Genomic DNA, 27,949 nt, shown 5'->3' with positions numbered 1-27,949 from the left:
GCTCGATAGATGTTTAAATAAAAGATAGCATATACATGATCTACGCTCGCATTACAACCTAGGCTAGCCTACTCGAGAGATCACACCCTTCTTGAGAGGTTTAAGAGCCGGATTCTGCGATACGGCGGGTGGCTTCCTAGCCCGGCAAAGATGGTCTCATCACGGAAAAGGAAGGGTGCAGAAGCAAAAGTCTGGAACCAGGTCGCCGAGACGAGAACTAGGAAGACGAAGAAGAAAGGTCCTTTGCAGATGGTTAGGGGTCAGGCTGCGCGGATCTTGAAGACGGTCCTGGATGGTGCTGCCAATCGACGGGCCACTGCTTCTATCAAGTCCTTAATCTACCGACCCTCCATTAGAAACAAGAAAGCCACCATGGCTCTTACTTGTCAATGCCTCAGATGTAAGTTTGTGCCACATTCCTTCAGTTTTAACTTGTGACTAACCGATGCTTGATTGCTTTTTTTTTTTTTTTTTTTTTTGTTGGGAAGGAGGTGGGGGCTTGTCGTCTCTTATTGGTTTGGATTAAGGCAATCGATTCCTTAATTCAACACACCTTACATGAATGTAGTCAACGTCCATTTGATCTTCGTATCATGTTGTCAAACCAAGTATGGCTCATTGAAATGCGTGAAGGCGCTACTCTATGTCACCTGTCTACAAGATTTGGATTTTATTACCTTGCAGAGATAGTAGGGGTGGGTGTATTTTTAGATCATCCATAATATGCCTTATGCATCGGGCCATTGCATCGTGAGCATATGTGTTGGATAGCCATGATAGGTGTAAGTGGGCGTTTCCTATTCTCTTTGCTGTTATGTCTTGTCATGTATCACATCTCTTAACGTACTCAAAGGAATCTTGAAAGATAGACGGTTGCCGATATCCAGCTCTTAAAACTTTATGTATCGTTAATCGCCCATCAAAATGCCCTTCACAAGCGGAGTCATGGCACTCTTTCAAAATAAAGGGAACCTTGTCAGCATCACACATCGACGATAGATATCATCAACACCGTGTCGATATAATGTTCTTGCGATCAAGGAAAATTTCAACGCCTGCTGTTTAATCTTTCTCTTCTTCGATTTGGATAAAATAGGTCCAGAACTCAATTCTTCACCCTTAAATTTGTTTCGAATTGTCTAGAATGGAAGAAAAAGAGTGAGCGCAATATGGAAGATACACTTGTGTGTAACTAAAATCGATTCAAACTTGACATTTAGTTAATTTTTATTTTTATTGGGATGTCCATATGTTGCATAGCCATTCAACCTTGTATTGATTGTTCTCTTGATCTTGAAATGGAATAAAAGCTTGAAAAGGAGGTGTTATAATGAATTTACAGGTCTGTTGTCTTGTAAAACAACATTGAAAGAAGAGAGAAAATTGAGGGATTTGATGATGGAGTGTTGGAGGATGAGATGGTTGGGACCAACTTTAGGCTATCTTTGGTTGTGTCACATGAGATTAGAACAAGGAAAATCGATCTAGAATGGGAGACTTAGTACAAAGAGAAAAAGTGGAGTAGCACACAAGTATCAGTTACATGGTGTTGACAAATGTCTTTACACTTGTTTCTTCTTAATAGCCTTCCTCTTTGGACTGAGAATTGCTAAGAATAGAAACAACTAAAGTAGTAAGCATTGTTAGAACATCAACTTATTATTTTTAGAATGTCATCTCTATCTTTTAGGATTAGCATTTTAGTCAATTTAAGGCTCGTAAAATTTAGGATTCCCAAAATATGGATATTATATAAAATCTATTTTTGAATATATTGTAAAAAATATGACAGAATTCTCATATGAGTTTTGTATGTAAAGATATATGCATTTTAACTTTTTTAGGCTATATAATATACATATTATTTGAAATTTTTATGATTATATCATCTTGTTGATTGTATTTGTTTATTTTGGCAAATCTAGCTCACACTTGCAAGGCATTAATTCTTTTTGTATGCAAGTCAGACTTAATATGCTCGAGTTCTGATCACAAACACTCATTGGGCCATAAAGATGAAAGTGTGTACTATATTTCTTTCAACCCATTTTGTGGTTCTACTATAGGCTATAGATTGTGACTACTCATCCATGACGAGCTCCAGTATAATTTTCTAGATATTTTTTAATTACAAAGGAAATAATTCAGTTAATAATTGACTATGCAAATTGATTAAAATAGGATATATATATATTTTTTTGTTGTGACATAATGATTTTGGGGGTTATTTTAAGGAGAACTAATTAGGGATTGATGTACTACAATGAAATAGTAGTGCAAACCTAATATTAGTGACTTAATAAAGAACAGAGGGAGGTTTTTGATGCATCGGCAAGTGCTTTTGCATCCCTTAAAACAAGTGAGAGTTGAATATGGGCGAATATGTTAGCATCCCATCGGCATATCGTTGGGTTGTGCATACAATCATGGAAAAAAAGCTTAGTTACATGTAAATTGTGTTGGAGGAGTGAGCGTGAGAGTGTGTCGGTTGGAGAGAGAGAGAGTAGAGTGAAGTACGATTTGATATGAGTGTACCAACAAAATGTGTTGGTATACAAAGAATAAAATGTATTTATACTTAGGGCACTTAAGGGTGCATTTACATGTACAATGTGCGTGTACTATACATGGAGGTTAAACCGGGCCTTTATCCCAACTCCCACTAGTCGTATGCAATGCTCATGCTGAGCTTTGCTTAGACTTTTAGTGGGAACATGTGCAGGGTTGTCTTGTGTTTTGATCTTGGTCAATGTGATTTGACCATCTTTCAGAATCTGTCTGATGAAGTGATATAGCACATCTATAAAGCTAACCATTTGAGCTCCTTGCTCTATGACAGGTGCAATCCATGACAGGTTACCAATATCCTTTAGTAGGTTGTTCAAGCAATGAGCCATACAATATGAAACTGTGATATGCGGATAATATCCCTGAATAATAGCACCTGCTGTCCTATTTGAAGGCTCTCCATCTGCAACAAATCCCACAACATGCTCTGGGCCAATAAGCTCAACACCTGTAATCCACTCTGCTGCAAGTACATCTGTTGACTTTCCTGTCCCCGATGCATCATGTGAAGATATGAAATACATTTCTCCACGAGAATAAGCAACCATACCATGAATGGATCGTTTGCGTGGCCCACATGCTCTTTCTAGTCACTGTTGCTTGCTCAACAAGGCGCTTTTCCTTGTCGAGCAAAGTGGTGCGTAAGGTCTCTGATGATGGAGGTACATACGAAGGGCCATACTCACCAATCTTCTTGCACATGAATTTAAAATACTCTGACTTGGCTGCACGAAATTGAATGTGGTCATGATAAAAAAAGCGTGCCACTGATGTATCCACCTCTTCCTTCTTCTTGGGATCCCAACTAGCATCAAGTGTGCTTTGTCTACGTGCAACATGTGGCGTTGTTGATGCCATGGCCGATGCAATGCCTGCAGTAGGTGTGGAGGTAGCACTTCCTGATACCGACCCTGCTCTAGATACATCTGATGGGGATGGTGTTACAAAAGTTGCAGGGTCAACTGCAACACGTCGTGGTCTAGATGCAAGATAAGCTTGTTGACCTGCTACACAGTCACGAAGCTCCCTTTGCTTCTCCAAGGTCACATTTGGACAAAACTGCACCTTTGAATTTGGCTCATGTAGGAGATGAGCTCGGATCTGATTATGCATAAATATTAAAATGGAACAAGTAGCAATTGATAGTCCATATTCTAATATTTAAGTAACTTTGAAAAATTAAAATCAATAAAAATTTGAAATACAAATGCTCGGCTCAATGGATTACCTTGTTTGCTCCACTAGTTCGCTTGTATGGGCAAAGCTTGCAAGTCCATGGTCGAGATCCTCCACCACTCAAAGGGCGGTCAGCATTTACTTCTTCCCACCATGACCAATCATCAGACCTTCTTCCTCGACCACCAACCCGATGAGCGGGGTGGGAAGATGAAGCCATTTATGATTTCAGGCTGAAAATTGAAGGTTCAAGAGTCGAGAGAAGGAAAAATTGAAGGCTGAAAATTGAAGGCTCGAGAGAAGGGAGAAGGCTCAAGAGTCAAGACTCACTCAAGAGTCGAGAGAGAAGGGAAAGGGAGAGAAGGGAGAAGAAGAAGAAAAGAGAACTTGGAACTTGGAAAAGAACTTAGAAGGAAGACTCAAGAAAAGAGGAGAAGAAGGAAGAGAAGGAAGAAGGTTCAAGGAAGAAGGAAGAAGAGAAGGGAGAAGTGAAGAGAAGGTAGAAGGAAGAAGAGAAGGAAGAGAAGAAAGAGAAAGAAAAGAAAGAAGAAGAAGGAAGAGAAGGAAGAGGTTGGAGGTGGGAGGAGAAATAAGAGAAAGAAGAAGAAGGAAGAGAGGGAAGAGAAGGAGGAGAAGAAAGAAGAAGAAGGAAGAGAATGAAGGTGGCTGGCCGCTGGGGGCAGGATGCAGGCGGGTCCCGGGAGCAGGATGCAGGCGGGAGTAGAACGCGAAGAGCGGGATGCAGGATGCAGGCGGGAGTCTGGGCGGGAGTAGAACGCGAAGCGTAGGCGGAAGCAGAATGCCGGCGACCGGGCGCAGGTAAGTTTTGCCTGCCATGTGGCGTTTCATGTCCCGTTTCAGATAGGGAACGCGTTCCCTGTCTGAAACGGGACAGGGAACGTTCCATCATTTGGAAACGCGGTCCATGACGGATACATTCTGGGGACGGCGATTCCATGTGCCCGGGGGGCTGTTCCGGCCGTTTCTTGTCACTATGAGCTAGATACACAGCACTCTGGCTATCATATCCCAAAACTGCAGTACCCATAGACATGCCGAGATTCTCTGCAAGTCTACTCAACCATATAGCTTCCTTAGAAGCTTCAACAACTGATATGTATTCAGCTTCAGTGGTACTCAGTGCAACGATGTTCTGCAACCTGGAACACCAAGACACAGTCCCATCAACAACTGTGAAGACATGCCCGCTGGTGGACCTATGAGTGTCCAAGTCACCTGCCATGTCTGCATCACAATAACCTTGCAAACTAAGTGCTCCCTGCCCATAGCAAATACACTTTCTTTGTGTACCCTTTAGGTATCGAAGAATACACTTGATAGCCTCCCAATGTGTTTTGCTAGGATTTGACATAAACCTGCTAACAACTCCCACTGCATGAGCAATGTCTGGACGAGTAGCAACCATAGCATATAGCCACAAGCTGATGCATAAGGGACTCCCTTCAGAGCATTTACTTCCACGCCATCTTTTGGGCTGTTGGCTTTGCTAAGCTTAAGGTAAGGAGGTAAGGGTATCCCAAAAGGCTTAGCTTCAGCTATGTTAAATCTGTCTAGTACCTTTTCAATGTACTTTTCTTGAGATAAAAACAACAATTGCTGCATTCTATCTCTGCAAATCCTCATGCCCAAAATTTGCTATGCATTCTCCAAATCTTTCATGGAGAAGGCTGATTTCAGCTGATTTTTGAGAGTATCCAAGCTAATCTTTGTTTTCCCAGCTAGCAACATATCATCCACATACAAAACAAGTATGATGGGGCTGCCATTTGTATCCTTTTTCATATACAAGCAATGATATGCATGGCTGCGTGTAAACTCATGAGATAGCATAAAAGTGTCAAACTTTTTGTACCACTGCCGTGGTGCTTGCTTTAGCCCATACAGGCTGCGTTTTAGCTTACATACCATCTGCTCTTTTCCAAGAACTACAAATTCCTCGAGCTGTTTCATGTTTCCTCATCAATGTCACCATGCAAGAAAGCTGTTTTTACATCCGTTTGATACAACTCTAAGTCCAATATAGCAATGAGAGCAAAAAGCACACATAGAGTGGTCATTTTCACAGTAGGTGAAAAGACCTCTTGGAAGTCAATCCCTTCTTTTTGTGCATACCCTTTGGGAACTAGCCTTGCCTTGTACTTGGGTTTCCCATCAAGTGTCTTGACTTTGTACACCCATTTGTTTGGAAGAGGCTTCCTTCCTTTGGGCAAAGGCACAAGATCCCAAGTATCATTTGCATGTAGAGATTTAATCTCTTCTTGCATAGCTAGCTCCCACTTACTGCTGAATTCACATGACTTGGCCTCTTTGTATGATCAACATTTTCAGGATCTGGAGGTATATTATTTTCAGCATTTATTGGCTATTGTAAGCCATTTTCAGCATGTTGTTCATGCTGTACATCATCTTCATTTTCATTACATGCACCTGCATTTTCATAATCAGCAAGCCTATCTTGCTGTCCGTGACCTCCTTGTGCTCCTATTTGCTGTCCATCATCATTTGGCTTAAAAGTAACCGGCTGATCATCAGTTTCAGCCTGTGGTACAGCACCATGAGGCTCATTTTTTAAAGTAATAGGTGGTTGCAAACTCTGAAATTTGACCTTTTTCATATCTTCATTAGAGGCTAAAGTACATTTCAACAATTTTGCCTCATTAAACACAACATTACGGCTGCGAATAATTTTCTTGGACTCAGGTAACCACACTTTGTAGCCAAATTCACCCTCATCACCATAGCCCATGAAAATGCCTTTGGTTTGGTTCTCAGCTCATCCCTAACATGCACAAAAGCATCACATCAAAATATGCGTAAATGGTCATATGAGGCCGATATGCCAGACTAAACCTCCTCAGGGATGCCATTATTTAAGGACTTGTTTGGAGAGTGGTTGCAAATTTGAATTGCGGTTTTGAGTATCTCTCCCCAAAATTGATTAGCAGTGGACAGCATGCACTGCACTCTTTTACATAAAGTCCTATTATATCTTTCAGCCACCCCATTTGAAGAAGGGCTGTAAGGGGTTGTAAGCTCCCTCTTAATACCATACAAGTCACAAAAGGACTTGAATTCAATTGATGTGAACTCACCCCCACTATTAGTTCTCAAGCATTTCAGCTTTTTGCTTGTTTGAGTGGTCACAAATGCATGAAAAGTTTTAAAAACAGCAAACACTTCACTTTTCTTTTTCAGCAAGTATACCCAAATCTTCTTGGAACAGTCATCAATAAAGGATACAAAGTACGCAGCACCACCCAACGATTTCATGGGCATACTACATACATCAGAATGCACTAAGTCCAAGTCATCCGACTTACGAGAGACACCAGAGTAAAAGGAAATTTTTATTTGCTTTCCAAAGTGATACTCATTACAAAAGTCAAGTTTAGAGCCTTTTTTATCAACCCTCTTCAAAGAGGTGAGGACATTAAGTCCTTTTTGGCTCATATGGCCTAATCTCTTATGCCATAACTCCAAGTGGCTGCAAATTTCAGCAATTGCAAGAAACTTGCCATTTAATACTTTACAATGCAAACAATACAGAGTGCCCTTCTTGTTCCTTTTTCAATGAGCATGGAGCCCTTTTTCACTTTCCACAAACCACCACCAAACAATGTGGTGTAGCCATGCAAGTCAAGCTGACCAACAGATAGTAAACTCTTTTTAATGCCAGGCATATATCTGACATCTTTCAACACAAGCTCTTGACCATTGCCTAAAGACAAGTGTACAACGCCAATCCCATCAATGTTGCAAGCATGGTTATTTCCAAGATACACCTTTCCATGACACCATCATCAACTGATAAAAGTGCATCAATCACATCAGCCTTGGTAATCTGCATATCCTACATGTGACATACAAGGGCATCATAATCAACTACACATAATATATCAGCCTCTATATCTGAAAGCTCCTCTATGACCACACTAGAGGCCACATTGGCCTTTTCCTTGCCTTTGGTTGCCTCAGATGCATTTGTCTTATCCTCCTCGTTATTTTTATCTCCTGCATTCTTCTCTCTCTCTTGTTCCTTCTTGTAATACCTGCAACCAGGTTTCTTGTGGCCCTTCCGACCACAGTGATAGCAAGTAATGTCACTCTTTTCCTTTCCTTTGCTCTTGCTCCTATTTCTCTGTCCTGCATTTGTATTTTTTTTTTCAGCTCTGCCTCTTACATTATACATTGAGTTGCTGCCTTCTCCACTAGATATACGTCTAATTTCTTCATTCAAGATTCAGCCCCTCACCCCATCGTATGAGAGATTGGGGTTATTGCTGAGAGAAACCACCAAGGTCTCCCAGGAGTCGTGCAGTCTCATGATAAAAAATATTGCCCTCAACTTATCATCAAAGTTCAAATTTGTATACTTGAGTTGACTTAAAATCTCTGTAAATACACTCAAGTGCTCAGCTATAGGCTTTGACTAATCCAATCGCATATTCACCAACTTGCGCATTAAATGCACCTGATTAACAGGTGTGGTGATCTCATAGGTAGTTTTCAACTTCTTCCATATTGCATAACCTGTATCTAAACCCTTAATGTCTGTTAAGATGTCATCAGTGATACCCATCTTTATGTAAGCCACAACCTTTTTATTTACTCTGGCCCAATTTGCATCAGACATTAGTGCGGGTTTATCTTCCTGCAAAGCATCCTCACAATCCTTTAGGAACAAAATGCCCTGCATGTGCACTAAACTGCAGAAGCACAAGTTTAACCAGCAAAATATATCGCTGTTCTTTCTCAACCAGAAATAAATCTCTGTCGTTTGTACAAGAACCAGCCACCACCACACGGGCAAAAATGCGGAAATTTACCAAATTCTGCACAAATCCCCAAAATTTCAAGTCCAAAAATGCATAAATGTCAGCCAATCAGACCCAACTGAGCAAAATTTTGCTAATACTTGAAAAGCCCCAAATTTCTGGGATCCAATGTCAAGATGTTTTGCTCAAAAGAGCAAAATTCTGACTAATTTGGCAAAATCCCTAAATTAATTGAGGTCAATAGACGCAATGTCTGTAATTTTTGACTCGAAAATCACTGACGGGCATAAACAAAGTCAAACTTGAGAGAAGCCCTAAATTTTCGGGCCTGATTTGCATAGATTTGTGACCTATGCCTCCAACGCGTGAACTCCCGCCAAGAGTAAGTGGTAATTGAAAAGATTTAGGGGAAATTATTTGATTTAACAAAAAAAACACCTGACGTGGGGTTTGTTGACCTGTCAGTTGAGTTGCGTGGTTGTTTGCTGGCGACCTGCGGTCGTCATTGCCCATAGGTCTTTCCCCGTCACGTTGCGCTTGCGCCTGCCTTGTCGCTTGATTGCCTCGTCAGGATTGCTGCCTCGTGGGCATAGTCCATCAGCTGTGCATTACGTCAATGTTCCGTTGGTCTTTTGTAGCTTGCCTGGTCCCGATCGTGTCGCCTAGCACCCGTCAACTACCTGCTGACGTCTGTGGACTACCTCTTGCCTGACGCCTCGCGTGATGTCTGTGGACTACCTATCGACTGATGCTTGTTAGCTGCCTATTGACGTTTGTGGACTGGGAGGCGTTGGGATTGCCTGTACAGAACCTTAAGCTCTGATACCGGTTGTTGGAGGAGTGAGCGTGAGTGTGTCGGTTGGAGGGAGAGAGAGCGGAGTGAAGTACGATTTGATATGAGTGTACCAACAAAATGTGTTGGTACACAAAGAATAAAATGTATCTATACTTAGGCACGTAAGGGTGCATTCACATGTACAATCTGCATGTACCAGACACGGAGGTTAAACCGGGCCTTTATCCCAACAAATTGAGTGTATTGTACATTTGGGTCATTTCTAGCACATTGAATATTATGAGAAAAATAATAGACTTTCGAAGGGCATGGTTGTTTTTGAATAATGTTGAATGATTGTTAGGTATTTGCTATATGAACTAGATAATTGTTTGTAAAGTTTCCATGTGTGTATGAAATGAAATATTGGGCTTATATTGCTTGATTTCCAATCACATCTAAGCTTTTTAACTTGAGATTCATTAGCATTAAAACTTTTTTTTAAAAGCAATAGAATATAAATTCCCAACATATTAAACAAGAAGGTTCATTCAATTATGAATAATATTATGTTTTATTATGCACTTCAATTTTTGCAATTGACTATCCATACTTATTATTACATTGTTTTGCTTGAACAGATCTTCCAATTATCAAGGAAGTGCTAGAGAACAGCAATTTGCTTGCCAAGATCAAGGTGGCTATGTTATTTTAGTCTATTGAAGTGGCAATAGCATGGTTTCCTTTGTTGTTTTATTTCATAGAAATGCGACTTGATGCTGCTGATATGTGCTTTGTTAGTGTTTACTCTTTTCATAAGTCTTTCTTGGGTTTGAAATTGCAATGTGTGTTGTTTGTCACATTAGCAAATAGAGAAATAGCATTAATCAAATTTCCTAGATGTTTGGGGGGGGGGGGGAAGGAGATGTGTACTTAGCAGAAGAGAGGAAGATAGAGTTTAGAGTGAGAAGCAACCACAAGTGATGTATATACAATCAACAAGTGGAATGTGCAATGAATGAATGGTGAAACAATGGATGATAATTGTGAGAAATAGGCGTTCTTTATATATAAGACAAAATATTCCATGAGATAGAGAAGTGAGTGGGCATAAAATGGTTCGACCATAAAGGGTGTGTGGCAAAAAATATGGGAGTCCAAAATTGAGTTGGACAATCTGTCAATACTTGCTCTCAATGACCTATTGGGGAAGAAGAATGAGAACCATGGATGATAAGTGTGAGAGATGGGTGTCCTATAAACATTATAAAAGTAGGACACGATTGGGTGGAGAAGTGAGTGGGCATAAAACAATGTGTGGCCAAAACATGGGTGTATCCGAAATGTAGTTAGACAAATTGTCAACAACTACTCGCTCTGGGATACTTGGAAAGGAGATTGAGAACCCAATGTGCCAAGGGGGAAAATGGCGAATAAGATATTCAAGAGTGAATGTGGATAGAAAAAGGAGGCACCCACACCCCCCCAAAAAAAAGAAAAAAGAAAAAAAGAAAGACTCTAAAAATAAAAATAAAAAGAAGCAAAGAAAAGAGAAAAGGTGGGAAAACAAAGAATCTAATTGAAAAGATAACTTTGTAGGGAGTGTTGAAGAGAGATGAGGTTGGTGTGACCCCATATTGACTTGATAGTGAAGAAGCTTGTTGTTGATCTTGGGAACTTGAACATTGAACTTTGGATCTATGAAAAGCTTGAGCCGAATAAGATCCCCAAACATCTTGTAAATTCTTAAGAAATATGTAGTAGAAGGGTCCTTTAGAATGCTGAGAAAATCAACTGCTTTAAAATGTGGAGCTTGTAGAGAAGTTAGACCTATTGGACCTAGATGAAGATGGTCTGGTCCCTTGTAGGGTTAGGACGACAGTTGTAGGAATGTGGACATCTTCGCTTGGGGCTATAATTGCCTCTGTTGGAGTCTAAATGTTTCCCTATGATCCATTGGAATATCCTTTGGTGTTTAGTCCTCCATAAAGTGAGCTGAACTTGTAATGCCTCATAAAATGCAATAAAGCCCTCCAATCAAGCATCACATATTAAATAAAAAGTAATCTTAAGAATATGGCTAAGGAACTTCACAATAAAAAGATAAATGAAATGAGTATTTGCTACTAAAAGTGAACCAATAGGAATAGAATCAGCCAAGGAACATGAAGCAATCAAAGTTCTTGGAACATTTCATCAACATTAGGACGGTGAGTGACCATGAACGTTTGAGCAATAGCTAAAGAGAAATCAAAATGATGCATAGCTAAATCAAGACTTGCCCTTATATATGCAATAATTGATGCTCCCATAGAAAAAATATTGTCATGGTAGGTCCTAAAATCAATGGACTTATATTGTAGTTGCAAACTAAGTGCAATAATAGATGGACATATTCCCAGATGCCTTGTGGTGCATTTGTATGAGCAATCTTCCATCCCTAAGGAAGTAGGCATTTTAGCTTCAAGTTAGTATCATGGGCTTAATTTGAAGAGCCTCCCAAATTGGGACCATAAAAATATGCTACTATAGTACTATGGCCACGAGGTGGTTAATGCAAACCAAGTAAGTACCTACATTGAATAAGTGTTAGGGAATAGAAGAAATGTGAGGAAAGAATACCTTGAACATAGGATCTAATTGGGCCAATTGGATGCCCAAAATCAAAATCATCATTAAAGTTTGTTAAGTCACATAAATTTCTAGTCATGTAAGTCCTATCAATTTCCTTGGTTTAAAATTAAACAAGTAAAGCATGTACGTCCATTGAACATGGTAATCATGTCAGTCAGAATAAATCATTACTTGATTGGACTTATGAAGCAAATATTATAAATTTTACTCATGAAGTTAATAGAGGAGAAGCAAGGGGTAAAATTTAACAATCTGCCCTTGATACTTGGCATGCTACACCTGTTAGCTTGCCATTTTATTCTGTCAATCTGCCATCTCTTGATTGTGGAGCTCTGACTGTCTTCTCCACTTAGTTTTGTGTGCATTTCTTTCTTAGTCAGTGTTAAGTGTGTTCACATTGCATGGGCAGCCACTTTTCTTTGCCCTGTCAGAGGATATGTAGCCCTACATTATTGCAACCAGTGTCAGAGGATATGTAGCCCTAGATTATTGCAACCAGTCTGGGAGTGGCATGTCATCATTTTTACTTTCAATTTGGGCTGGTTGGCCAGTTGGCTGACTGCATATTTTTGGGTTAGTCATGGCTGAGACAGATCATTCTCTTCTGTCTTTTGCAGATTCCACTGAGTAGAAGCCATCGCTCATTGATAGTAGGACCACTTCCTATGTGGCCTACCCACAGGATTAACTTCAATATCTTCATTCCAAAGGGGGTTTGGTCACCATTGGTGACAACTCTTTTGTGCTAGTTTGTGGAGTGGGGACTATTACCCTTTTGCTCGATTGTCAGGCTTCAGTGGGGCCAAAGTCCTTTATGTAGTAGATTTGTACTTTAACCTTTTTCTGTCCATGGTTTGACACATCTAGGTACTTTCGTGTTGGGAATAAAGGGCCACCATGCATTTTATATGTGCTTGGGTGTGAACACACCCTTAGCACTTGCACTTTTGTATTTTACATATAACTATCACAAAAACCTAAGAGAGATACAACTCTTTGTACCCATACGTCGTGTATCTCTCACTCTCTCCCTCTCTTCTACTGCTCACTCTTCTCTCTTTCTCTTCGCCATTGCCATTGCTGAATATCAAACCTTCATTGCGCATTGGCCACCCAAACTGGTATCAGAGGTGAAGGTTGCTTGCCTCCCAAGTTTTGTATAGGCTGCAGGCCATGCAGGCTGTAGGCCATGTCAGCAGGTAGGCAACAGGCGGGCAGTTTGACAGGAGATAGGTAGGTGGCGCCAACGAGGCCACATCACAAGGCAGTTTGGTGGCAGCTCCCAGGTGTAGGTCACGTGCAACATCTTGATGGTCAACAGCCTTTTTTTAAAGGCAGAAAATTTTCATTTTTTAAGAAAAGTTCATCCTTGGTCAATTCTGGGAGCTGTCACGTGTGCATAAGCATAGCTTGACAAATCTTAGAGATTTGGCACGCATTTACTCCTGGAATTTGGGGATTTTGGCATTGCGTGAAGATTTTACTCGGTTGAGTAAAATTTGTGGAATTTTGCGCACTCTTGGGTTTCAAAAATTGGGGCTTTTTCACATAATTGCAGAAACTGCAGTGGGACAGGTACAAGTCTTGAAATTTTGATGCATTGGACCTCGTACAATTTGGGGATTTTGTAAAATTTAGGTCAAATTTAGTCTTGATATGTACTTGCAGTGCAATTTCTATGCAAATTGAGCACATAGGACCTCCAACAAATTTGGGGCTTTTGCAAAATTTATGAAATTTTGGCAAAATTGGCTTGTGCAATCCATTCAAGAGTTATGTTTGATGTAATTTGAGTAGTTTGAGTAGACAAATTTTGGGGCTTTTGACTGTAGGAGTTCGTGGATGCATTTGGAGCAGAAATTGCAGCTAAAATTTGGGGCTTTCTCATGAAATTGATGTATTATCCCGCGACACGGCTGCAATTGCTTATGGTGTGCTGTAGCACACATTTTGAAAATTGATTTGCAGATCTGAAATCTTTGCAATTGTTGACTTTTCATTGCTAGTTGGTACTTGCTTAGTACCTTGGTCATTTGTGTGACAGTTGGGCTCACATTTGTTGAATTTTGAGTCACTTTTGAGCTATAAATCATGGCTGGCAGTAGTGATAGTAGCAATCTTTTGTACATTATGAAGCTTGAGGGTGCACACAACTTTGCTATATGGCAGAAGTAGAGCTATAATGTCTTGGTGTAGAAGAAATAGGTGAAGCCCATAAAGACAAAAGGCAATAACTTGAGGAGTTATATGCGCAAAAAAGTGCAACTAGGAAGGTTTATTGGTTGAAAAGATAGATGGACCTTCGTACGAAGGAAGGTATTGTACATTTGAATGAGCTTAACTCTATTTTCAGCTAGCTGATTGCTTTGGAGTTTCACATTGATGAGAAATTCAAGGTAACTTTTTTTCTATGCACTTTGCTTGAAAGTTGGGACACGTTTAGGATAGCAATGAGAGTAATTCTAATGCTATGCTGCTATATTTAGATGTGGGTCTTTATTCATGGAGGAGCTCAATAGGAAAAATATTTCAGCAAACAAGTCTTCCAATGCATTGCATGCTAGAGGCAGATCCTAGCAGAAGGGCTATTGTGACTGCAAAGTATGCAGCAAGTCTCATAGTAAAAATGTGGAGTGCCATCATCGTGGCAAGAAAGGGCTCTTTGGGGAGGATTGCTTTAAGTGGAAGAATTGAAAAGGCCAAAAGCAAAAACATTGATGATAACAAAGATGAGAAAAAGGACAGCCAACATACAAAGAAGAGTAGTGTGAAAATAGAGGAAGTCAATGTAGTTAGTCACGAGAGTGACATGGCAGTGATATACTCTTTGCTTCTTCTTTTAGTGCACAGCCATTGATTGTAGATTTTGATGATGACATGCATATCTGGATTCTTGATTTAGGTGCTTTATTCCATGTAACACCACACCGTGAGTGGCTCTTTGACTATAGTGGTAGTAGACATGGTGTTGTCTAACTATGCATGTGACATTGCAAGAATTGGCAATGTGCAATTGGCATTTCGGTATGATTCAGTGTTCACTTTGCATAATGTGAGGCATATATCCTAGCTCAAGAAGAGCTTGACAAGCACAGAGCAGCTAGATGATAAAGGCTATCATACCACTTTTGGGAATAGCAAATGAAAAATATGTAAGGGCTCTAGGATTGCTGCTAAAGGCTCTAAAAGTGATACTTTGTATTCATTACATGTATCTATTGTGTGTGATCATGTTGTCGCCATAATCGAGAAGCCAAGTGTGTCCTTGTGGCATAGTCGGTTGGGGCACATGAGTCAAACTAAAATGAAAGTGCTTTCTTGTTTGGGTTATTTGCCATGTTTAAGGTATGCTAATTTTAACCATTGTGATCATTGTATTTTTGGCAACCATGCCCAATTTACATTAAAGTTACTTTCATTAAAATCTTCACCCTTAAGAGTTGGTACATTTAGATGTATGGAAGATGCCAGAATTGCCTCTAGGGAAAAATAAATATTTGTCACTTTTGTTGATGATGCCACATGTAAAGTATAGATTTATCTGATCCATGGTAAAGACAAGGCTTTGGATAAGTTCAAAACATTCCTGACACTTGCTGAAAATAGGACTAGTAAGATATTAAAGTGTCTTCGCTCTGATAATGGTAGGGAATATGTGTCAAAAGCCTTTCAGGCCTTTTGTGATAGCAAAGGGATAAAAAGGGAGCTCATTGTCCCTTATAATTTACCCCAAAATGGTGTTGCAGAGCGTATAAATAGGATCATTCAAGAGAAGGTCTGTACCATGTTGTCTCATACTTAATTATGAAACCAGCCTTCCTTTTGCGGGATGGGTGGTAATTCCTTGATTACAACTCAGTTACAACAGCAATATTTATTATAAAACTGAGAAATGCAAATTAACTCACAATCTTAAATAATGGCACCCTATTGGTCCCAAAACTAGCGTCCCTTTCGGTATTTCTTTAACTTAATTGAAGAAGAAGTTGATCTACAATGGGATTTTCCCAATTTCTTTCGGTATTCCAACTCCCCTTGCTGTCCAAAATGACTAGCAAGTCTTCAATCTGATTTACCCCTTGTTTTAGGCAATCAATTGCCTTTAGCCGCTTTGATGTAGATGGAAAATGCCCCAAATTCATTGATTTGCTAGTCCCTCCACTTGAATTTGACCGAAAACAGCTTTAGCCCTTTTGAATCCTAGTCTTAGAGCTTCCAATTTTTGGCATGTTTCCCGAGGCTGTTTACTAAATCCTAATTTCTATTGCAGATTAGGGTTAATAAAAGAGAGATTTGAAATCTCTTAGCATGTGGTGATCTCAATGTTGTAATCTTTGGAGTAAGGGTGTAGAAAGGCTGAGAGATGAGAGAGAATGACAAGATGAGAGAAAATTCAGACTTTCTTTACGAACAATTGAAATCACTCATTTACCATGGCTGCCTTGTCAAACAGCCATGGAAGCTGTCACCTGCAGCTTAGGACCACCAAACAAACTGCTACCCGCTTCTATATGCTGTCATTTGCACCAGAAGGACCTTGGATTGCTGTCACCTACTCATGGAGGGCTCTAAACTGTTGTCACATGTTATAGGACTTATCCCTAGTGGTTGCAAATCATATCAGTAGGCTCTCCTTGCTTTCCAATAGCTTTCTTCACTCTCACAATGGTTGGAATAGACTCCATCAGCCCCTAAAAACGTTTTTTTCCATTTGCATGGGCAAGTTTTGCTTAGTGGTAGCCTTTTAAACCCATTTTTCAGCATTATCCATTATTAAATATTAATTTTCAGTTTTTAAATACTAAAAATCAATCTAATAATTATTTTTGTGCCTAGAAAAATAATTTGATTGGCCAATAATTAAATTGGCTAGGCAACTTTCATTCCGGAGTGTCTCTGTGTCATCTTTGACCATCAGATTGGCATCAGGTACCATTAAACTCCACTTCTCTAGTGTCACAAAAATTGACACTTATGGCCAAATGAATGACCTAGGTCAACAACTGGCACTAGATACCACCAAGTACCTATGCAGCATAATGTATAACAACTTTTGCCTTTGACATCTCGTAATTTCCTCAGATCTTGAGCTCGTAAATTTACTCTAATCCCAGTTACACTTCACATAGACAACATTTACTTAATCATGTGATTAAAAATTAATCCACATGTTAAGCGAGGTTTTAAAAATACATGTGCTCATGACACATTACCTCATGGATTTTAGGCAAAGGTTGTTATGACAGCCGTATAAGTGATAAATTGGTCACCAAACAGGTCTTTTGGAAGGGAGAGTACGAGGAACAACGCAGCAGATTGGAGCCAAGGTCCTATAAATGCATTTTCCTAGGATATAGTGACAGGGGTAAAATGGGGTATAAATTATGGGATCCCGAGAAAAGGAAAATTGTACCTAGCAATGATGTTATCTTATGGGAAGATCACATGCATAAACAGCCCGAAAAGACATAGGAAGTGAGAAGGGTTGTGTTCTGAAAAGAAATATCTGTAGGACAGCAAAGAGTGCCCATTGTACAGCAGCAAATACTTGCTGTAAATGACCCTATAAATGTAGGGAATGATGCTGAAATTGATCAACAAGAAGTTACCCATGATACACCATAGTTTCAGCAAGAAAATGTGCCATTGGAACAGCTAGAATATGTAGGACAGCATGCTGAACCTTTTGAACAGCAAGCTGTTGATGCAGATTTGTAGGCTGAACAGCCAGCAAACATTGATCATTGGGTCCATAAGTTGACCATAAATACCAAACAACCAGATAGGTTTGTTCCTGGTGCGAAGTATGTTGCTGATTATGTCATGTTGATAGATTGTGGGGAACTATCATGCTTCAAGGAAGCAATGGATGGAGAGGACAGCAAGAAATGGCATAAAGCTATGTTGTCAGAGATGGAATCTCTAAAGAAGAATGGTACTTGGGGGGTTTGGTGCATTTGCCCAAGGGGTAGAAAGTCTTACCATGTAAATGGGATTACAAGATGAAAGTCACTTCTCGTTCTTCGCGAAAGTACAAAGCATGACTTATTGCAAAAGGGTACAAGTAGGAACATAGGATTGACTTTGACGAGATTTTTTCTCTTGTAGTCAAGATGACTACTTTGTGAACCATATTAGGCTTGGTTGCATGTTAGGATATGGATCTCATTCAGATGGATGTAAAGATTGCTTTCTTACATGGTGATTTGCATGAGGACATTTATATGCAACAACTAGAAGGTTTTGTGGCTAAGGGCCAAGAAAAGATGGTATGTAAACTCAACAAAAGCTTGCATGGGCTGAAACAAACATTGCATGAATGGTATCGTAAGTTTGATACATTCATGCAATCTCAAGGATTTAAAAGAACTCAAGTGGATCAGTGCTTGCATACCAAGAATGCAATAGATAGTAGCCTTATTATACTGATTTTGTATGTGGATGACATGTTGATTGGTGGTAGGGATGTTCATGCGTTAGACACATTGAAGCATAACCCATATAGCTTTTTAAGGGCACAAAGGATTTGTACATCTACTTTGGAAAGCTGAAGGTATGTGTCGTTGGCTTTACGGATGTAAACTATGCTGGTCATGTTGATTGCAGGAAGTCTACTTCATTGTATGTATTCACCTTTATAGGGGAAGCAATTTCTTGGATCTTTGGGCTATAGAAGGGTGTTGCATTGTCTACTATAGAGGTAGAGTATGTGGCTGCCACTGAGGCATGCAAGAAGGCTTTATGGCTTTCATGTTTGGTGGGAGACCAAGCTCTACTGAGACTCTTGTCCTCCATTGTGATAGTTAGAATGCTATCATGCTAGCACGAAATCCCATCTTTCATGCAAAGACGAAGCACATATAGGTGAAGTATCACTTTATCAGGGATGTACTTGATAGCAAAAGCATTGAGCTTGTCAAGGTACATACTGATGATAATCCTGCAGATTTTCTCACGAAGGGGCTCCTAGCAGAGCAGTTTACTCATTAGTGACAGATGATGGGAGTTGGATAGTATATGTGTTTCAGCTTTGTATATACTTAGACTTAGTTGATTGTTCTCAACCTTAAGGCATATTGCCTTTAGGTGAGAGGTTGTTGGGAATGAAGGGCTACCGTGCCTTTTATATGCGCTCGGGTGTGAACACACCCTTAGCACTTGTACTTTAGTACTTTATATGTGCTCGGGTGTGAACACACCCTTAGCACTTGTACTTTAGTACTTTATATGTAATTATCACAAAAACCTAAGAGAGGTACAACTCTTTGTACCCGCATGTCATGCATCTTACTCTCTCTCACTCTCTAGTGCTACTCATTTTTCCTCTCTCTCTCCGCCATTCCCATTGCTGAATATTGACCCTTCATTGTACATTTGTCACCACATTGCGTGGTCTTTGCCTAGGATGGTGTGACTATTGAAGATTCTTCTATAGGATCATGTCCATTTGATAAACCAACCAATGGTGATGAGTGGCAAGAGCCAAGATAGCCCAAATAGTGGCCGAGCTATGGATGCAAAGGTCTCAAAGTAATCCAATCTTTCCCGATAAGAAAATCCCTTGGCAACAAGCCAAGCCTTATACTAGCTTAGGGATCCATCTACAAGATACTTGGTCTTATAGACCCACTTTACATCAATCTGCAAGGTACTTGGTCTTATAGACCCACTTTACATCAATCACCTTTCGTTTCTTTGGACGTGGAATATTGGTCTAAGGGCTAATGATTGCTCAGGGATACTTGGAAGTCAAATTGGCCTAGCTAATTTAATTATTGGTTGGTGGAATTATTTTTTTGGGCACTAGAATAATTATTAAAACAATTCCTCTCTAATGGCACCCCTAAGTAACAAGGCGAATAAGCTCCAATGTCAACATGAATTTGCTCTTAGTTACAAGGGATATTTCATTCTTGAGTTGGAAGTGGCTATTTAATAGCACTTATTATTGGAGAGTCACAAGGATGTGAAATTTTGATGCTTTGCTTAGCATTTGATTAAGAGATAATCAAATTTCTAATAATGAGAAGCTTAACATTCTTATGATTCATTGGCTCCGACCAAGTTGCCAGCTCCCCTCTTCCAACATCATGCTGATCATCATAGGATAGTAACTCATTGTTCCCTCAATCAATCCACTATCGAGTGCCACTCGGATCTCTCATTTGTGCACTTCTCAATATGGTACTTATCTGTTAGCTGGTCCCTTGCGTTGTATATAGTATATACTTGATATTGTGACTTGCATGTGATGTGCAAGATAGTTATTTCACAATGTAGGACCTAGGATCTCAAGATATCAGTTGGTATCAAAGGCAAAAGTTATAACAAGTTATACTTGATGGGTACTAGGTGGTACCTGGCGTTAGAATTTGGCCTAGAACATTTAATTAGCCATAAGTGTCAATGGTAGTAACACTAGGGAATTGGCATCAAGTAATTAATTAATACCAGTCCCGAGGCTAATGAGTGCTCAAGACTACTTGGATGGTAAATTGGCCTAGCCCATTTGTATGCTGTTCAGTTAAATTATTTTTTAGAGCCATCATTGGGTAGATGCCATGCGTATAATTGACATGCTTGGAGAAATGAAATAATCTTCTAATTGTGTGTTATTGGAACTTCCTATTGTGTGTCTAATTGCAGACCTCAATTTCATCAACTTTTGCAAAAGTGTGAACTCTCAGCTATGAATCAACAAAAATTGTGAATCATAGTTGTTAGCTACCAAAGGTACAATGCGGTACGGTATATTAAAGTATGGTGCTAAATGGTACCTTAAGATTTATAAGGTACAATACGTATTAGTGTGGAAAAGAAATTTAATTTAATTAAATAGCAATGCCATTAGAGTCATTCTATAGCTAACAACTATGATCAACAAGAATTGTGAATCATAGTTGTTAGCTATACGAAAGGTATGATGAGGTATGGTATGTTAAAGTATGGTGCTAAACTGTACCTTAAGATTTTATAAGGCACACTACAATATTATGTGTGGAAAAAAAAATTAATTTCATTAAATAGCAATGCCATTAGAGTCATTTGAGATGAATGAGTAAGGCTAAAAAACCCAAAACTTGTATGGCATATGGTGCATGCGCAACATGTGCTACAACTTACAAGTAGATATATGGGAGCGGATACATCATACATCATACATCGATGATCATACAAATGAAGCAGTTTTTTGCTACTAAAAAGGAGCAGTTTTCACACTAAAAAGGGCGAGGAGAAAAAAGGGCAGTTTTTTCATACTGAATCATATGGATGTGTACCATACAGATTCACGTACAGACCAGTCTGTACCATGTGTGGATGCAACTGTGTTGTGAATGCAAGTTTTATGAGATCACGTCTTTGCATCAATCTCACCAAACCTTGTTCTCTTGGGGACATAGTTATTTAGAGTGACCGTTTGGCTTATAGACATGGGCTTCGCAATATCTTAATTTTTTTTTTCTTTTTTGTGTGTGTGAACAATCTCTATGAACTTAGACAACATTTTCTATGATCAGTGTCTTCCACAATGTTGGTTTTGAGAGAGATTGGATTCTCTCTCTTCTTTGTGTAGCTTGTGGGTGGAAGCTATATGACATTCTTTCAAAGTTTGGTGAACATTGAATGTTTCATGGATGATGCATTTTGTGGTACCAAAGTATTTCGCCTCTGGAAATGGGCTGCAGTATCTACATGTCCCATTGTTTATTCCATTTGTTTCCAGGCTCCAGCTTTCATTTGTGTGATATTGCCATTGGGTGTGTTTTATAGAAATTATGATCCTTGTATTAGTTTTCGTACTTGATGGTTTCTTCCTGTGTAGTGGGGGTGCTTTTTCAGTTTGTGGACGAGGCATTTTCTTCCAATTTTGGTATTGAGCCTTGGTATTTACATGTGACATTGTTTATTCAAAATTGTGCAATTGGTTGCATCTCATAGAACTTATGGTCCTATTACTTTTTGTACTTTCTTTGTGGTTTCCACTGCTTAGTTGGTCAAGCCTGCTAATTTTGAATTTTTGTAGCAGGTACAAAGAGAACTTCTGTATGTCATGACTTATGAGCTGCTATTTGGCAAGGTGCAGTGCATTCTATGATCGTAGCATTTCAACAGTGCGTTCATATATTGGTTGTGATTTGTCAAGGTCTAACTGATGCTGATCCTCAGGAACTTATTGCATCTGGGGGGGTGGAAGATGTAGTGCTCTCTTGGAAGAGTTCGTTAAGGGCAGCTTTGGCTCGACTTCTGGTGAGGAAAAACGTTCAGCATGCACAAGATTTGCTACCTCCAGAGAGAGATAATGGTATGTGAAACACAATTATTAGATGCCTTATTTACGAATGGGGAGGCCTGTTTCTGTTTTACTGATGGATCAATCTTAAAAAAGAGTAGTGTGTAGCAGTAAAGAGGCCTAAACCACAATTATTAGATGACTTATTTACTATATCTTCCAAGTCAATTTCTCAACAAGAAATGGACTCTGTAAATTTCCTATTCAGGCTGTGATGGAAGGCGCTACGTTCGTGTGAACACATTAAAGATTGAAGTAGAAGAGGCAATTAGGACTTTGAGGAAATCACTGGAGGTATGTATGACCTTCTGGGTTTTGATGATATACAACATGGCAATAATGGCTGAAAAAAACCATAAAAATGGTGAGTTCTTTTTGCACTCTTAAAAGCAACTTGTATTCAACATTGTCTTACATAGCAATATTGCATGACAAAGATGAAAGGATTTCAAGATGATTGATGACCTCTGTTTGTTAACTTCCATCAATGGAATATGTGCTTTTGATTGTGTTTGGGAGCTCTTGAGTATTTATTGCTGGACAGTACCTAATTCTTATACTAGCAGGTGGAAGAAGATGATATGATCCCTGGATTACTTTCAGTGCCTTTTGGAACAGATCTCCACTCTCATCCTCTTGTATCAAATGGCGAATTGATTTTACAAGTAATTTATTGTCAATTGTACATCTTATCTAAGGTCATTGCTGAATGGAGCTCTAATACTAGCTCATTCCTTTGTAGGGAAAAGCAAGCTGCATGCCTGCACTGGCTTTGGCACCAGATCCAGGTTGGGTGGTATGAAAAATCAATATCAATTTGTTAAGCTTAGACAAGTGTTTCACTAGACAAAGGTGTGATAGTTCAAGGTGAAAAGCCTCAAAAAAATAGAAAAATAAAGGAAAAAACCAAAGTCCTCATGGTCATCTCTAATTATAGAACATACATAATTTCTCCATAGCTCGTTTCTGTTGCTGATTGGCTCAACAGACAAGGAAACAGTGGCAGATGATAGACAATAGAACAGGTGTTTCCCTCAAAGGGATATGCTGGTGTGAGAAGATGGTAGCTAATTCAAGTAGGCGAGGCATTGTTGTATTGCTTGTGGTTGAATTTAAGGGATAGGGCATTTCTCAGGTGTTGTCTTGAAAAAAATATGTTTGTGTGAGTAGATGGTAGCAAATATATGTAGTCGCGGCATTCTTGCATTGCTTGGTTAGGGGATTGGACATCTCTCTTGGCTGGACAAATTTTAGGCTTTAGATAAATTGTCACATGTTTATCAGCTAGTGTAACTCCTTGCCGAAGCTTAGCTCCTCTTCATAGCACGGTCTCAATGCCTCTGGATATAAAACAAAACACATGCCTGCTTTTGTTTTATACTGATGTAAGCTAATGATTTTGATGTCAAAATGATTGACAACATGCCAAGAGTTTTGGCTAATCATTGCGTTGTGTTTGACTATAGACAACATTCTGATGACTTGAATTTGTTTGTAACGAAAGGATTTAAATAGTCAGTGTACTTAGAAGTCATCAGCTGTGTTTGCTATCTTGATATTTTCAACTTATTGTGAACTACATGCTTAACTTTTCAGGTATTAGATGCCTGTGCTGCTCCTGGTAATAAGACAGTGCAGTTGGCTGCTTTAATGCAAGGAAAAGGAAAAGTTCTTGCTTGTGAGGTTAGCAAGCACAGACTACGAAGGCTCCAGGAGATTGTTGATCTTACTGGTGCTTCTAGTATCCATTTGGTCATGAATACTCGGATTTCAGACTTGTGTGCATATCATCACGATCACATTGTATGGATTCCATCCAGTTGAAAATCCTTAATGAAAGCACAGATGTGGAGATTCTACATCAGGATTTTCTGGAGGTTGACCCAACTAATTCTGTATTCTCAAATGTAAGCTCTCATGTCATACTTGTGAGATGTAGAGGATGTCTTAAATGAGTCAACTTTCAAGTTTTTCAATGAAGTGATGGACAGGTAAACCATTTGATTTGGCATTGTTTCACTTATAAAAAGATGGGGTTCAACTGAGGGTGCACAAAGCTTTGTTTTTCAATGTTTGCCTGAAGTGACAGAACAGGTAAACAGTGTGGAATTGTTTCACTTTTAAAATGATGGGGGTCAGCTGAGAGTGCACAAATCTTTACTTTTCAATGTTTGCCTTTTTGTTGGTATTAGGTTCTCAAAGTAAAGCAATCAAGCTACACTTTAGTTTGAGGATTATTAAGATGTGGGTATTTTTGACAAATGATAATACCTTAATTCTTTATACCTTGTTAGTGTTCTGAAAAGATATTCTATTAGCTTAATCTAAATGTTTAGTCTTGGGTGATGTAATTTGATTCCTTTATCCTGTTTGCAGGTTAAAGCAATCCTATTGGATCCATCCTGTTCAGGATCAGGGACAGGCCATCGTCGCCTTGATCATTTTCTTTCTTCTATTTCTGGTACATCTGATAATTGAAATATCAAGGGAAAACATTGAATCTGCATATCCTGTATTCAGCAGTGGTTAGGTGGCTTCTCATTTGGTTTCTTGTTCCTAGGTGAGGATGAAAGTGAAGCTGATTTGCAGCGGCTTGAAAAGTTGGCATGTTTTCAAGAGAGAGCCCTGCGTTTTGCCTTATCATGTAAGCTTGTTTGATTTTCGGTGCTTGAGTAGTGGGGTTGCATCTTTACTCATTTTATTAGAGGTAGATGTGTTTGAGCACACTGCACAGATGTATGTCCCTGAAAATGTATGACAAGAGGAACACGTCTGTTTATATGCTATTATGCAGGCTTAATAAGGCAAGCAAGGTTAGTACGCAGTAAGAATTGCACTGTGTTCTTTCTGTCAGTTCTGATGTCAAGTTGTCCTGTTAGTCTGGATAAGAAGAATGCCTACAGGATGACATGCCCCAAGTAAACGATTTTGAGTGTGAAAACCCTTGTTTGGGTTCAAGAACGTGCAAGCATTGGTACGTCATGTGGGCTTCACTTCTTCTCTTTGTGACCGAGTTCGTGCTGTTGCCAACTGTAAGACACCAGTTTTTCAAAAACACGACTTGCAATGACAAGACTCTAAAAGGTGGAGCTTGCCATTGATATACATAATATTACAGTAGCAATGATGTTGTATACAAGGGAAGAAAGCTGTCCATACTGAATCCACACTCCAGCCACATGCAGTCCTGCAAACTCCCATACTCTGTATATGCAGAATATGCCTGCTCTCCACGCTTGGTGAGAGATTGTTGTTCATACTTTATGTACCTGCTGAGCAAACCTTATCAGTGCCTTCCACTAGCAACCATACTCTTCATTTTTGGCTGCTTTAATCTATTGCTCTGTAGTCTGCCATCTCTACCACTATTCCTTGCAACTCCAGCAAGCGGACACCACTGGAAGTGTGCTGCTCATTGGCTGACCATTCCATCCATGCCTTAACACCAAGCTCCAACTGCTTCCCAGTGCCACTGGCACACTACCAAGTTGTCAGAACTCCCCCTTTTGTTCGTCAGTTGTTGGCCACTACCACCACAGCTATATACCTAATTGCAGCAATGGCCCAGCTCTGCAGCATTTCTGGCTTGTATTTTTCAGCAGTGGGTTAACCAGCTGCAGAAACACTGGTGTCAGCCTGAGCTATCGATGATGATTCCTGCCCCACCTACAGAACAGGTAGCTAACCAATATCAATTGCAGCAGTAGTCAGCCAACAAGACAGCATTCTCCTAGCTGTCCAAAACTATGTACCTCTGAAGCCTCTAGTCACACGACCAAATCTTAGAATTCTCTGGTACTACTAGGTGTGAATGCTTGCCAGGGAAGTTGATGAAGACTCCCATAGAACAGGTGCCTGAAACAGTCTGATTAGCCATGCCACCTTGATTGACCAATCCGACTAATTTGGCTTGTCTGACTGGGGCAAGTTGGCTGTCATGTCCCCTGTCAATCAACCTGTCCATGCCATGTTTATGTCATTGGCCACTAGTTCATCACATCAACAAATGAGATTTACTATACAATGATTAAGGATAAAAGATCTGGAAAAGGCTGCTAAGGTGTGGTCACATAGATGTGCATTTAAAAAATGGTTGCTTTAGCTACCAACGTCCAAGATCTCTTATTGTGGTTACGTTTTTATTTGGATAATACTTTTTTGGAGGCCTCCCTATTGGCAGCATGGTGTGGGATGACAAGATTGCTTGTGGCCAGTGTGTCTTTTGTGCTACATGTATGGAGATAATAGATGGGGATTTGTCTCCAGTCAAGGATGGTTATGAGACTTTTGTTCGGGGGGGGGGGGGGATATATATATATATATATATATATATATATATATAGAGAGAGAGAGAGAGAGAGAGAGAGAGAGAGAGAGAGAGAGAGAGATTTTTTTGAACTAATTAGTAAAGGAACTGTACCTTGTGTTAAAGTGTCAGTATGCTTTTCTCTGGACTATTAAGAGGACTAATGTATCAGATTGTTATGTGGCAGTCCCTGCTGTGGAGCGGGTTGTCTACAGCACCTGTTCTATTCATCAGAGAGAAAATGAGGACGTGGTAAAGATGGTGTTGGATTTTGCTAAAAAGAATAATTTTCAGTTGGGGTTTCCCTTCCCGAAGTGGGAACATCGTGGACTTCCTGTCTTTGAAGGATGTGAGTGCTACAAAGCAATCAAGCGACTCTAATCTTTACTTCTTAGTGTAATTTTATGTTAGAGCATGGCAATCTTACATCGTGACTCTTGGAATTGTGTAGCAAACCGTCTTCTCCGTGTGGAGCCGTCAAAGGATATGGATGGTTTTTTTGTAGCTCTTTTTGAGAGAGAGACTTTAAATGCTGCTGCAACATTTGAAAGTAGAAAACAAAGTAAAGGCAAGCTTGAGAAGCTTCATCACAGCATCATAATACGGAAGAGAGAAAAACACAAGAAGAGGCCAGGGTGATTTGCTTCAAGGGCAAAATGGCATCTTATGTGCCAGCACTCCTGCTCTGATCCATCGAAGGTCTCAAAAATCCGTTTTGGGCTAAATTTTTTAAAAAATTATTCAATTCAGTGGACTCTGTCCACACAAAAAGCAGCCCATATCTCAAGGTCTAAGGTCTTGTTGAGAAAGGACCAAATTACTAATGTTTTCAGAATATTTATTAGGAGCCTCATTCAGCTTTGTTAAATTTTGAGTCTTTCCAAGAGGTGTAGGCCTTAAAGAAAAGGTCTACCAATTCTTCATTTGTCATCGAATATTTAATGTCCAGGCTAGTCTTATGGACTTAAAAAGTGGAAACTATAACGTGAGTGATAAGAATGCTTGCTGTCTTTCATGAACAATGACCTAATATTGCACATTCAATAGGTGTCACACTTAAAAGAGTACGAGTATTTCAAAGCATCCTTTCAAGTATGCAACCACTGCCTATAGTAATGTATTGCAATCAACATTATCTAAACAATATTAAGGTGCTTCTAAATAACTTGTTCTCAAGTAGTTGGATTCTTTCCACTCGTTTTCTATCCCTTGTCTAACCTTGGGCATTTTGTTTGACAATTACATACGGCAACTTCATGAGTTCTTTCTGCATGTTTTATGAAATAATGCTTTGTTGAATCTCTGCCCATTGCTATTCCCAAGAAGACATTCCTCTCGTTGTAGAATGGATCAACAAGGCACATGGTATTTTCCATGGTATTATTTAATCAAATGCCTTTCTT

The 27,949-nt window shown here is 39.6% G+C and overlaps 1 protein-coding gene across 2 annotated transcripts; it reads left to right on the top strand.

Annotated features, from left to right (window-relative positions):
* LOC148025415 (S-adenosyl-L-methionine-dependent methyltransferases superfamily protein) lies at positions 1-27,651 on the top strand. 2 transcript variants are annotated; one of them, XM_087692538.1, is made up of 13 exons: positions 1-400; positions 9,957-10,012; positions 21,974-22,027; positions 22,117-22,252; positions 22,449-22,534; positions 22,807-22,905; positions 22,983-23,036; positions 23,837-23,981; positions 24,086-24,147; positions 24,617-24,701; positions 24,801-24,884; positions 26,734-26,895; positions 26,998-27,651. In XM_087692538.1, exons 1-13 carry the CDS (start codon positions 151-153, stop codon positions 27,183-27,185), a joined length of 1,461 nt encoding a protein of 486 aa, XP_087548664.1. In that variant the 5' UTR covers positions 1-150; the 3' UTR covers positions 27,186-27,651. The 2 variants fall into 2 exon arrangements, with proteins under 2 accessions (XP_087548664.1, XP_087548665.1); XM_087692539.1 differs by having other exon boundaries at positions 21,977-22,027; positions 26,998-27,648.
* Positions 27,652-27,949: the final 298 nt, after the last annotated feature.

Source organism: Lygodium microphyllum, chromosome 14, assembly GCF_053477565.2.
Source record: "Lygodium microphyllum isolate KBCC chromosome 14, Lygodium_microphyllum_v1.1.10, whole genome shotgun sequence".
Classification (NCBI taxonomy): Eukaryota; Viridiplantae; Streptophyta; class Polypodiopsida; order Schizaeales; family Lygodiaceae; genus Lygodium; species Lygodium microphyllum.
This window is presented reverse-complemented; position numbering and strand designations above follow the sequence as displayed.